This window comes from Macaca fascicularis, chromosome 1 (genome assembly GCF_037993035.2).
Source record: "Macaca fascicularis isolate 582-1 chromosome 1, T2T-MFA8v1.1".
NCBI lineage: Eukaryota > Metazoa > Chordata > Mammalia > Primates > Cercopithecidae > Macaca > Macaca fascicularis.
The window spans coordinates 122,921,256-122,933,081 of NC_088375.1; the positions used below are offsets into that span (position 1 = coordinate 122,921,256).

At 43.6% G+C, this 11,826-nt stretch overlaps 1 protein-coding gene across 2 annotated transcripts; it reads left to right on the forward strand.

Annotated features, from left to right (window-relative positions):
• Positions 1-111: 111 nt before the first annotated feature.
• WDR77 (WD repeat domain 77) lies at positions 112-8,999 on the forward strand. 2 transcript variants are annotated; one of them, XM_015431256.3, is made up of 11 exons: positions 112-313; positions 565-750; positions 1,676-1,817; positions 2,108-2,157; positions 5,147-5,217; positions 5,346-5,400; positions 5,874-5,945; positions 6,507-6,615; positions 7,177-7,245; positions 7,877-7,952; positions 8,008-8,999. In XM_015431256.3, exons 1-11 carry the CDS (start codon positions 199-201, stop codon positions 8,068-8,070), a joined length of 1,008 nt encoding a protein of 335 aa, XP_015286742.3. In that variant the 5' UTR covers positions 112-198; the 3' UTR covers positions 8,071-8,999. The 2 variants fall into 2 exon arrangements, with proteins under 2 accessions (XP_015286742.3, XP_015286736.3); XM_015431250.3 differs by having other exon boundaries at positions 7,877-8,999.
• Positions 9,000-11,826: the final 2,827 nt, after the last annotated feature.

Consider the following 11,826-nt stretch of genomic DNA (forward strand, 5'->3'; position numbering starts at 1 on the left):
ATGCTGAGAACCTATCGCAGGAGTGCGACAGCCGGAAAGCAGGATGGAGCCACAGAAGCAATTCTCGCGAGAAGTAGACTTGCCGTAGCCTCGGGAGAGGGGCGGAGGCTCAGAGGCACACCACGTGGGGTTTGCTATCGGAGCTGAGTCTCCGGCCGGCGTCCAATTTGAGTCTAGGTTGGAGTTGGAACCGTGGAGATGCGGAAGGAAACCCCGCCCCCCCTAGTGCCCCCGGCGGCCCGGGAGTGGAATCTTCCCCCTAATGCGCCCGCCTGCATGGAACGACAGTTGGAGGCTGCGCGGTACCGGTCCGGTGAGCCGAGATCCCGGGCCTGGGAGCTCCCTTACCCCGGCCCAGGGCGCCCCTCCCCAGAGACTGACCCTCCCAGCCCATCCCCGCCCTGCATGTTATCCTGACCCGTGGGTCGCGCCGCCGAGCTGTCCCCAGCCCTGCCCCGCGTTCCTGAGCTCAGATCCAGACCCGGCCCGAAAGCTGTTCTGTGCGGTCTTCATGGAGGCGAGCCCTTCCACCCTTCACGCGCTGACAGCTTGTACCCCCCGTAGATGGGGCGCTTCTCCTCGGGGCCTCCAGCCTGAGTGGCCGCTGCTGGGCCGGCTCCCTCTGGCTTTTTAAGGACCCTTGTGCCGCCCCCAACGAAGGCTTCTGCTCCGCTGGAGTCCAAACGGAGGCTGGAGTGGCTGACCTCACTTGGGTTGGAGAGAGAGGTATTCTGGTGGCCTCTGATTCAGGTGAGTCACTTTCCCCTCATCCACCCCTCACCCCCACCCCCAGCCCCGGGTGGAGTGGTAGAATGGAGGCTTGGGGTACGGGTAGGGCTGAGCTCAATATCTAATGTCCTATGTTCAGTGCTTGGAGGAGCCTGAGAGTGTTGGCCCTGAATGCAAACTCTTGTGTAGGTGGGAAATATATTTTCTAAAATTCTAAATTGTCTGTTGAGATTTCCTAGAAAAATCCGTAACAAAATTAAGCAACGGATTGGAACCATTTTTCTTCTGTGTAACCTGCTGCTTAACCCCCGCAGCCCAGACCAAGCATAATCTTGATTTTAAGATGACACTGAAGCCAATCTGTGCTACATGTCTCTTTCCATTTCTTACTGCTTTCTTGTCTTCATTCTGCTTTCTTTGTGTTGACTGTAGGCTCAGCGATGCAGGCTTTGGATTTTTTTTTTTTTTTAATCAGAATTTGGAAGTTGGCTGGCATTGCATGGAAGTTTAAAAGACCCACTTATAGATTTAACCTCTCTGACAATTGAGCTTGAACAGTACATAATCAAGAAAACTTTTGGCGGATTCTCTATACTGAGCCAGTCACTGTGCAAAACGTTCAATTATTCAACATATTTTTAAAGACTCTGCAAGACATTTATTCAACTAGTTCAGCAAATACTTATTAGTGTCCAAATAATTGGGAAGTGTTAACATCACTGGCTTTCTCCACCTCCTTGTCTGGGCTGTCATTAGGAAAACAGTAACACAGAATAAAGTCAAAGGCTCAGAAATTAGCTAAACTCTTCAGTGATGTGGACTTTGCTTTTATAGGAATAACTAACTTACTTTGTTAATTTAGTGACAGTGGCTCTTTGAATCCTAGAAGTGAATTACTACCTTGGTATAATTCAAGCTCATGTTTTCCTTACCCTACCCCCAACAGGTGCTGTTGAATTGTGGGAACTAGATGAGAATGAAACACTTATTGTCAGCAAGTTCTGCAAGTATGAGCATGATGACATTGTGTCTACAGTCTGTGTCCTGAGCTCTGGCACACAAGCTGTCAGTGGTAGCAAAGACTTCTGGTGGGTCCCTGTTCTCATTGCTTCTGTCTCTGAGCCTCCTTTGGGCGCCTTTCCTATCCTGTTAACCTCATTAGGTAACATTTTGGGCTTATTCTAAGAATTCAGTGACTAACTTTAGCATGTCTATAAGGTTTCCTTAGGGATTTTGCAGTCCATTGTAAGTAGACCATAGCAGCAGTCCAGGAGGCAAAGACTTGGGGAATGTTGATTACAGGAAGTTCATGTTTGAACACGTTTTTATGTTGCTAGTGTAGGTCAAGATTAAATGTCTGTTTTCTTTTGCCTCTTAGCATCAAGGTTTGGGACCTTGCTCAGCAGGTGGTACTGAATTCATACCGAGGTGAGTATTCTTTCATTTTTAGCCCTGGTCTTAGCTATTGTGTTTTTGGACTTTCTGAAGTTTGCTTTGATGTTAGGAACAGCAATTCCATGTTCTGATAGTTTTCTTATAAAACAGTAGTCAGGCTCCAGTATCTACCCCTTGTCCTTTTCTCAATTTCCTTGTTTCTTTTTTCTTTCTTTTTTATTTTTTTTTAATTCGACTAGTCAAGTACAGTAGTGAAAAGAGGGGAAGAATAGACAAGGAGTTTAGTCTGTAACTGACTGTGAACAATCAACTGAGATAACTCGCTACCTTCAGACCAGCCAGTTTCCCTGTTTCTATTGATGGCCTCACCACCTTGGCAACACAGGGCTCAAACTCTCGGTCCTTTTCCACCCCTTCTGTTTCCCCACCATCAGTTGGCCACTAAGTTCTTTTTAGTCTTTTCCACTGGTCAGTCACCTTCCTATCCATTTCTATGCCCCTATTCGCTTTCAGGCTTTACCTTACACAGGTAGTAGCACTCATGTCTCCACTAGCAATCTAGCTCTTTTGGTCTTTTATTAGTTTCTTGTGGCCAGTGGATTAAAATCCCATTTTCTTGTAATGGCATTGAAACCCTTTTACTGCATTTCCTCTCTTCAAGCTTATTAGATCCTTGACATTCTCAAGGGATAAATCTTGAGACTTTCAAATCTTGAACTTTTGAGTATTTACCTTCATAAAATGTCTGTTTTCTTTTGAGAACCATTGCTTTTTTAATGCCCCTCTTTCTGCTCACTTTCATTAACAGCACTAGTGGTTGACTTTATCTTGGGAGCCATTCTTTGTGAAGATAATGTCTAGAGCCTTAATGTGTGCATGTTCCAAGATTTAGATGCTGGGTGATTGATCACTGTGGTTCTCTTAATGGCTAAGTGCCTTTCCCTGCCATTTCTAACTTCAAAGTACATGATTAAGTTATAGACCAGAGAAATCACAGACTCATATCCAAGGTCCAGTATCCTGGACCTTCAGGGTCACTTGCAAATAGTTTTACAATAATGTTGAATGCCCAGCTGTGCGCAGTGGCTCACGCCTGAAATCCCAGCACTTTGGGAGGCTGAGGTAGGCAGATCATATGAAGCCTAGGAGTTAAGAGACTAGTCTGGCCAACATGCCGAAACCCTGTCTTTACTAAAAAGTACAAAAATTAGCCAGGCATAGTGGTGCACATCTGTAATCCCAACTACTTGGGAGGCTGAAGCCCGAGAATCGCTTGAACCCAGGAGGCGGAGGTTGCAGTGAATCGAGATCACGTCACTGCACTCCAGCCTGGGCAACAGAGTGAAGCTGTTTCAGGAGAGAAAAAAAAAGTCAATGCCCTACGTCTATTATATTTGCCTTTTATTGCGTAGACATATGTGCTTTCCTGGTTAATGCTAACTCTTTTTCAGCATTTCTGCCATGCAGCCTTTCTGTTATTCTTTGTGTTTGTGTCTTATTCCCCCTGCTGAATTCCAAATCCTTTATTTTTTTTTAATTTTTTGTAGAGACAGAGTCTTGCTATGTTGCCCAGGCTGGTCTCAAATTCCTGGGCTCAAGGGATCTCCCGCTTTGGCCTCCCAAAGTGCTGAGAGATTACAGGCATGAGCCACTGCATCCTGCCCCAAAACCTTTGAGGGTAGAGGAACCATGTATTCTTCATCTTTTCTTTACCACCATGATGCTTGTCCCAGAGCTTTGCTTTTTTCAAGTGAGCAATAAATTCCTTTTCTTACTTCTTATTCTGTTGACTTTCTATGAATTCTAGGGCTAGGAAAGAACTATGGAAGCTGGTTTAGTTCCATCCTTCTGCCTCAGGGAAGGGCCACATTCAGACTACCTGGGAAAGTCTGGTAAAATGACTGTGGAAGAGGTTTCCACAGTTTCCAATTAACATGTAGCAGTGACTTTAAAGTTTTTTACATGTAGACCTCCTAAAACAATTTTGAAAATCTGTGCCCCCTCATACATTTTAAAATTGATACCTAAAGAAATTTTTTAAGTAGTTGCAGAGAAGGTAATTTCTGGCATATAATTTATTATATACTTATTTCAAGCGTATATTTGTCCAAATTTTAGGTTTGCAGGTTAATCCTATTTAGTTTGTACAAATGTCTACCAAATAGCCTAACTGGCAAAAGCCAATCTGCATTGTAAAGCCAGTGGACCAAGTTAGACTAAATTTTCCATCAGAAAAAGTCTGACTTTGTTTTTAAATTCAGATAAAGTTGTTGAATATGTCCTTATCACAACGATCTGTCATATGTTTTAGTTCTCGTTATTAGACAGAAACAGAGTGAAGTTACAGAACCATACTTGTGTTTGTGGTGTGACTGAAACAAGATCAGCGCCCCCTTCATTGAATTTTACCTAGATACTCTTTCTTTTTGCTCTTCGGTTCTTAGGGAAAAGCCGCTTTTGTGCCTTAGTTTAGAACCCTTATGTTTTTATACCCCTGAGCATTGTACCATGGAAAGATCTGGGATGAATGACAGGTATGTGTTCTTTCTTTAAAGTGGAAGAAGGGTGATTGTGAAAATAGAGGCAGTTCAATTTTAAGAAAGAGAACATTAGAGAAATTGGCTCTCTTAATACTATTAGCGCCCAGAACTCCCTCGAAAGTTTTTGTATACTACTTGGAGGTATGTGTGCTCCAGTATGAAGACTGCTATTCTAGAATTATTTAGATCTCACGTCTAAGATGCCTTAACTGGAAATTCCTTTGTTATTCTTAATAAGCTCCTAATTTCTCATTCATTGTTTTCACTAATACATTTTTTTTTTACAAGGCTTTTTAGGTTTTATAAGTGTATAAACTTCTCCTCTTAGCTTTTGTCTGATCCATAATCTCCCACAAAATTTGTTAAATTGCATCATGAGACCAGCCCTCCCTCCCTCCTGCACCTTGATTACTCCTGGGCTGGCCCTCTTGTAATGCTTCAGCTTGTTTTCTATCATGTTTCTCTTTCTCTCTCCTTTATAGCTCATGCTGCACAGGTCACTTGTGTTGCTGCCTCTCCTCACAAGGACTCTGTGTTTCTTTCATGCAGCGAGGTAAGAGATAGCTCCTTCTTCCCTAAACACACTCCAGCCCTCCATAGGCCAAAGTCTCTAGTGTGGAGACTTTCTGGCCTGCAGCGCTTTGGACTGTGAGATCCTTTTTCTGTTCCGCCTTCCTCTAGGACAACAGAATTTTACTCTGGGATACCCGCTGTCCCAAGCCAGCATCACAGATGGGTGAGTCTGAGATTCATTGGTGGGAGAGTAGTACTTGGAACCCTGATAGAAGAGAATTTCTTTGGCCAGTGTCAAAGCATAGTTGCCAGATGCCCAGTGTAGTTACTGTGACATGAGTGACATAATCTCCTTCTTTTCCACTGAGACTCTGCTAACCCCATTCTTGCAATGCATACCAAGAGGAAGGGCCAGTTCCTGGGTGGCTGATTTACTTTATTAGACGGGAGGACAAAGGGGCCAGAATTGTTATCTTCATGATTTGTGCCTGAAACTTGCCTGTGACTCATGTCCAGAAAGGGCAGGAAGCTGGTGGATAAATGGTTATGAGGCTCAAGGATGAGGACACTGCTGCCTTAGCAGGGTTTGGGAAATCAAATAAAGGTGCTCCCAGGATTTAGAGTGATGTCATTTGAGAAACCGCTTCTTCTGGACTCTTTTGAGTTTTTGTCCAGACCCTCTTCTCTCCTTTGCAGGCTGCAGTGCGCCTGGCTACCTTCCTACCTCACTGGCTTGGCATCCTCAGCAAAGTGAAGTCTTTGTCTTTGGTAAGGCAGCATGTCAGACTTCATATTGACTCTGGGAAAGGGGAGGAGGAAAGAGAAAGAGCTGACTCCACAATGCACAAGGCCCTTGCTGCTCAGTCTTAGCCCTCATGGACACTAGATGAATTATGAATTGAGGGTGGGGAGGTGGGGTGATGCCAAGGTAGTTTTAGTGTAGCTTTGGAGAACATGATTATTTTCCCAGTGGATTTGATTTTTGATTGATGGATCTAGCTCCTATATTCTGGGCATGGCTATAAGTCAGTGAGCCACAAAGCAAGTGGATTGCTATACAGCGAATTCTTTTCTACTGTGGGTAGGTGTAGAGCTATCGTGGTCATGAGGCTGTGTGTATGGTGACGTAGTTTGTGGTTAAAATAATAACTGCTTCATTCATTAACTTAATTTTCACAATCATCCAGTGACGACTTATCCCTGCTTTGCAAAAGAGATAACTGATGCTCAGAATGGTTAACTTTTCCAAGCTTAAGGAACTAGGATTCACATCTTTGGCCCCAAAGTCCATGCTCTTAATTACCATGACATGTCCCTTCTCTTCTACAGGTGATGAGAATGGGACAGTCTCCCTTGTGGATACCAAGAGTACAAGCTGTGTCCTGAGCTCAGCTGTACATTCCCAGTGTGTCACTGGGCTGGTGTTCTCCCCACACAGGTACTGTTCTTTGTCATCAGGGGCCTGATGGGTATAAATGGGAACAGTGAGGGTGTGTGTGTATGTTTTCAAAGCATTAGCTCATTAAGTAGTTCCTTAAAGCAGACAGTGTTCTAACTGAGGTTTTGGAACATCAAAGATCTCTTAAGTGGGAAGTGGAATCCTTTGGGAATCAAAGGATTTTTCAGATTATACGGTTTCTGTCTGAAATGGCTAAAATGTGGTCTCATTCCTGCTCAACACCCAACATGGTTCATATTGTGGGTTTCTGGGACTGTGAGGTTGGAAAAGCCTGTGTTTCTGGGTTATTGCTGAAGCTATAGAGAGGGACCAGATGGGGCGGTTAGTTACCAGGATGGTTGTCAACCCTAACTTTGCTTCATTTCCTTCATCTTTACTTGAAACTTTTAGTGTCAACTTAGAGTAGCCAGACCTTAGCCAAAAGTGGGAATCAGGCTGCCTTTTCTGGGTCACTTTACAGTAGCGGTGGCGCCAGCTCAGTTAAGGTTTTGTCTTGGGATCCAGGCTGTGCCTTTCACAACCCTCTCCTCCCTCTGATAGTGTTCCCTTCCTGGCCTCTCTCAGTGAAGACTGCTCACTTGCTGTGCTGGACTCAAGCCTTTCTGAGGTGTAAGTGTGAAGTGGAATCCTTTGGGAATCAGGGAAGGGGAGCAGTGGGTGGGTGAGTCATTTTCCTCTTCAGAAAAGTGTATTGTGCTTTTGGAGAACAGATTCTCCGTCTGTATCTGAAGGGACTTGGTAATGGAAGCAGGCTGGCTGTTGACCCTCTCCGTTCATGGGGCACATTCACAACCCCAAGGACAAAGCTGTGTCCTTGGTAGAGCGGGGTGGTAGGTGGAATTTTTAAGTCTAGCACTCCAGCCCTCTCCCACAAGGGGGCGGCAGTATATCCTTTCACATAGAGAACTGCATATGAAATGCAGTCTGCTACAGGGTAAAAGGCAGCACTTGGAAGACCTGAATTGTACTTCCCTCCTTGCCATGATTTGCTGCCTGTTACTGCCCCACATCACTGTCTTGTTCTATCCAGCATTTCTTCATCTATGAAAATAGAGGACTGGATTGGATGATTGATGACATCCACTGTGGATAGCTACACTGCTATCCTGGCGACGAGGCCATACAGTTGGTGAAATGTGTGTAACACACCCAAAAAATATGCCCCAGATGTGTTGGGTTCTCTTTTTTCTCCAGGTCTGCTTTTCTTGTCTCTACTATGCCCTGACTTTTTTTCTTCTAGGTTTAGAAGCCGAGCCCACAGCGACTTTGTGAGAGATGCGACTTGGTCCCCGCTCAATCACTCCCTGCTTACCACAGTGGGCTGGGACCATCAGGTCGTCCACCACATCGTGCCCACAGAACCTCTCCCAGCCCCTGGACCTGCGAGTGTTACTGAGTAGATTGGATTTAAGACACAAAGCAAGTCCCCCATGAGCGTCCACTTCTTTGCCCTACCCTCTCAGCTTGTGAGACAACACAGGAGCCTTCTGTAGTATGTTGATATGCTAGATCTGTGCCATTAAAAGGCATCGTCCCTCAGCCTGAGGGAGGCTGAATTCTGGGTTCCTGTAGTCACAGGGAGGAAAAGCTTTCTTAAAAATGGACATGTATGTGCGTGTGACTGTGTGTGTAGATTTATAGTTTTTGGTAGTGGCAGGAATAAAACAATCCATCCTACATATTCCCTAAGCACTGCCTCTCCCTCACCCCCCAAAACAAGTTGATGAGAGGGTTTTATTCTTCCCATGTAGCTGTCTATGAGGAATTGGCTGTGTCTGGGTGGGTTATGGGATGTGGGCATCCCTGGGTTCTTAGAAGCAGCTCTTATGCTACTTATAGAGATGGGATTGATTTTATTTTTTTAAAGTGCTTAATTCACCATTACGAGAAATGCTTCCAGTCACAAAAATGCAGCCCAGCTCACTTTGAGGAAGAAGCAGGACTTGGTACGGATTTACATAACTCTTTGCCTTTAAACTGAATCAGAAATCCATTTTCTGGCTGAATAAAAAGTTTGGCTTGCCTTTATAATGCCCACTCCCTTCTCCCCGGCTCCCCAGTGATGGGGCATATATGAGAGAGGAGTGTTTTTCTATCATAGATGCCATAGGGTAAAGTTTGGGGATGAAGGAGAGCTTAAAGGCATTTCAGTTAAGTTAGAAAACTGACACAGACTGTTGAGAAATCTTTGCTACTTTTCCCACCCCAAACAGCCTGGGTCCTGACATCTTCTGCCCTGGGCCCCCTTCTCTTGATGTGGAAAGTATGAATGCAGTATTTATAGATTTCTAAGGTTTTAACATCCAGTATCAGGAGGAATATCAGAAATACTGGTTGGTGAAATAAAGAGTTTAGGCATTGTTGGCCTGTCTTTTTTGAAGCGTGTGTGTCATGTGTAGTTAGATATATTTCACTTATGTGAGTCATCATGGTGTCAGTCTTGTAGCCCATTATTTTTCCTGTGCTTCCGCAGCTTCCCAAAGAAGCTAGTTAGAACTTCAGGTAAACATTAATTCTTGGGTTGGTGGAGTGGGTATTGCCAGTTAGAAGTCATGGATCAGTTACTGATTATATTGAAACTAAATATAATCAATTATGTGCTTTTGAGCTTTGCAGGTTCAATTTAGGTAAAAATCACATTATGAAACTGGGGAAGTCTGAAGGAATATGGGCAAATACTTCTCAGTAAAGCTTCCTTGCTTCACCCTTGACATGACTGATTACCCTTGAGTAAAACATGGGAATTTATAGTCATGTGATGATCTGGGGTTGATGAGGAGTAGGAATAAAGTCTTCCATCGTTTTTATAATGTGGGAGGAAATAGAATGGGTAGGTACAATCATTTAAGTTCTGCCTCTCAAAGAGAAAACTTTAATTTTGTGGACACTTAGAGAAAGTAAGGGGTGGGGGAGCTTGAGGTGAGTAGGAATTTGCATAGCCCTTTTCTTCATGGACTTAAGAATGATGGAGAAAAAACTCAGTGAGAGAGATAAGAAAGGAAATGTGTGTATGTGTTAAGGTGGTTACAATAAGGAAGGAAAACATAGGTTTTTTGTTTTTTTTTTCTTTTTTTGAGATGGAGTTTCACTCTTGCTGCCCAGGCTAGAGTGCAGTGGCATGATCTTGGCTCACTGCAACCTTCACTTTCTGGGTTCAAGCGATTCTCCTGTCTCAGCCTCATGAGTAGCTGGGATTACAGACGCCCACCACCATGCCCAGCTAACTTTTGTATTTTTAGTAGAGACGGGTTTCACCATGTTAGCCAGGCTGGTCTCAAACTCCTGACCTCAGGTGATCTGCCTGCCTTTGCCTCCAAAGTGCTGAGATTACAGGCATGAGCCACCGTGCCTGACCAGAAAGCATGGTTTTTGAAGGACCATGTTTTATTGTAAAAAAATGTTTTAGTTCAGATAGATCTGTACTGATGAGAGTAATTCACATCTATCAGTGACCACCACCAAGATATTTATAAACCTTATCAAATACAGTAGGAAGAACAACTAGCACAATTTTGGGTGAATGTATATGTTGCAGTGAGCAAAGAAGATAGTTTAAAATAAAAGATGACCACAGAATAATTAGAAATGGTGCTATCACATGTGGGGTGATTTGCTAGGTCCTTCACTTGAGAATAGTTCTAGTAGAATGAGTACAGAGCTGATGACAGGTAGAAATGAGATCAATCTATTGTTTAAAAATATACAAATATTTTGCATTTAATTTCATTGGTTAAAATGTCTAAACACTAGAGTAAACCCATTTCTCTATCTACATCCTTACTCTGAAGTCCACTAATCAAACCTACTCTTCCACGGCTGTTCTCTGGTCCACCAAGGGCTGTGAGACTCACCCCTTGCATGGTGCTCAGAACCACAAGGAATACTGAAGAAGGCTTGCCTACGATTTCAGGTGGCATCAGACATTGGGCTAATTTCCAGGGTATCTCTCCTGCCCAACAGGACAGTTGGAGTCTGTTTCTTTAATAAATAGCTATATGGACATTACTTACTGGTTCACAATCACATTACAGCAGCAAAAACACCCAAGCTCGATAACTGCTCTGGGCCTCCAGCCATGTTTCCTCCAGATAGCATGTTAGGAGATTTTTAAAATCAGACTGGACTTCAGAGGGCTCCAAAACTTCTTGCCACATCTAGACCTGAAAGTAAAGGGCTCTGATTATTAAGAGGCAGATTCTTGTTGCATTTGGACAGCGCGAGTAATGGTCACACTGAACACATTAGAATCAGTTGTGTAATTGATTTTGTTTCAAAAAAGGATAGGCAAGCTGTAGTCTCAATTTTGAGTTAAAGTTTCTCAAGAACTTAATCAACAGCTCACAGGATACAGTTTTGGAAGAGTAAACAAGGTAAGCAGACAACTCTTGGACCCCAGACACATTTTCTTTTTTAGTTCTCCATCAAAAATAGGCATTTCTGGAGTTTTGGTCTCACTGAGTGATCACAGGACTACTGCAATCCAGGGAACTGAGGGAGCTGTGAGCATCTGAGAGAAAGGTTAACTCTCGTTTTAAGTTGTTACACAATTAGTGATCCCATAATCTTTTATCATCTGGTACAACATTTAATACAGTAGCATTCTACTTACTGTGGAAACTCCTTGTCTCATAAATGATGTTCTGCAGCTTCAATATGTAATGGATAGGCCATCAAAGTTCAAAATATAATAAAGAATTTGATTCCCAAACAACAATTTCACCTTTAACATTCTGGTGAAAGCCCAACCAGTGTCACTGGTTCAAAGTGCCTTCAGTGGATATAGCTATATTTCACATGTCCCTGTGATCATGAGATACCAGATTCCAGTCAAGCGTTTCACTTTGAGAGGCACCATGTTGTAAGCATTAGGAATTTCAGTTGCAAACTAATTTTCCGTTCTGGCAGTAACTTTTATCTGGAGTCTGAGCTCTAAGTCATGAAAACTGTTTAGATTAGAAAATGCACTTTTTATGTACAGCCTAAATTAGCTTCATGTTCTGCAGTTTCTGCAACTTGTCTCAGAAATCCTCTGAGTAGAATTGATGTATGAGACCCTTTAAGACCATTATCCAACTGCAGTTTGCTTGGCAGAGTTAGCATTAATGCAACCTTTGATCTAGGCATCTGGAGGCAGGTAAGACAGGCTCTGCGTGCACCACCGGCCCTGGACCTGTTGTGGCAGACTCCTTG

Excerpts from the sequence above, each read along its gene's own strand:
- WDR77 (XM_015431250.3), top strand. The coding sequence starts at position 199 with ATGCGGAAGGAAACCCCGCCCCCCCTAGTGCCCCCGGCGGCCCGGGAG. Across the intron at positions 2,158-5,146 it reads GGTACTGAATTCATACCGAG|CTCATGCTGCACAGGTCACT; the intron begins GTGAGTATTCTT and ends TCTCCTTTATAG. Across the intron at positions 7,246-7,876 it reads GACTCAAGCCTTTCTGAGGT|GTTTAGAAGCCGAGCCCACA; the intron begins GTAAGTGTGAAG and ends TTTTTCTTCTAG.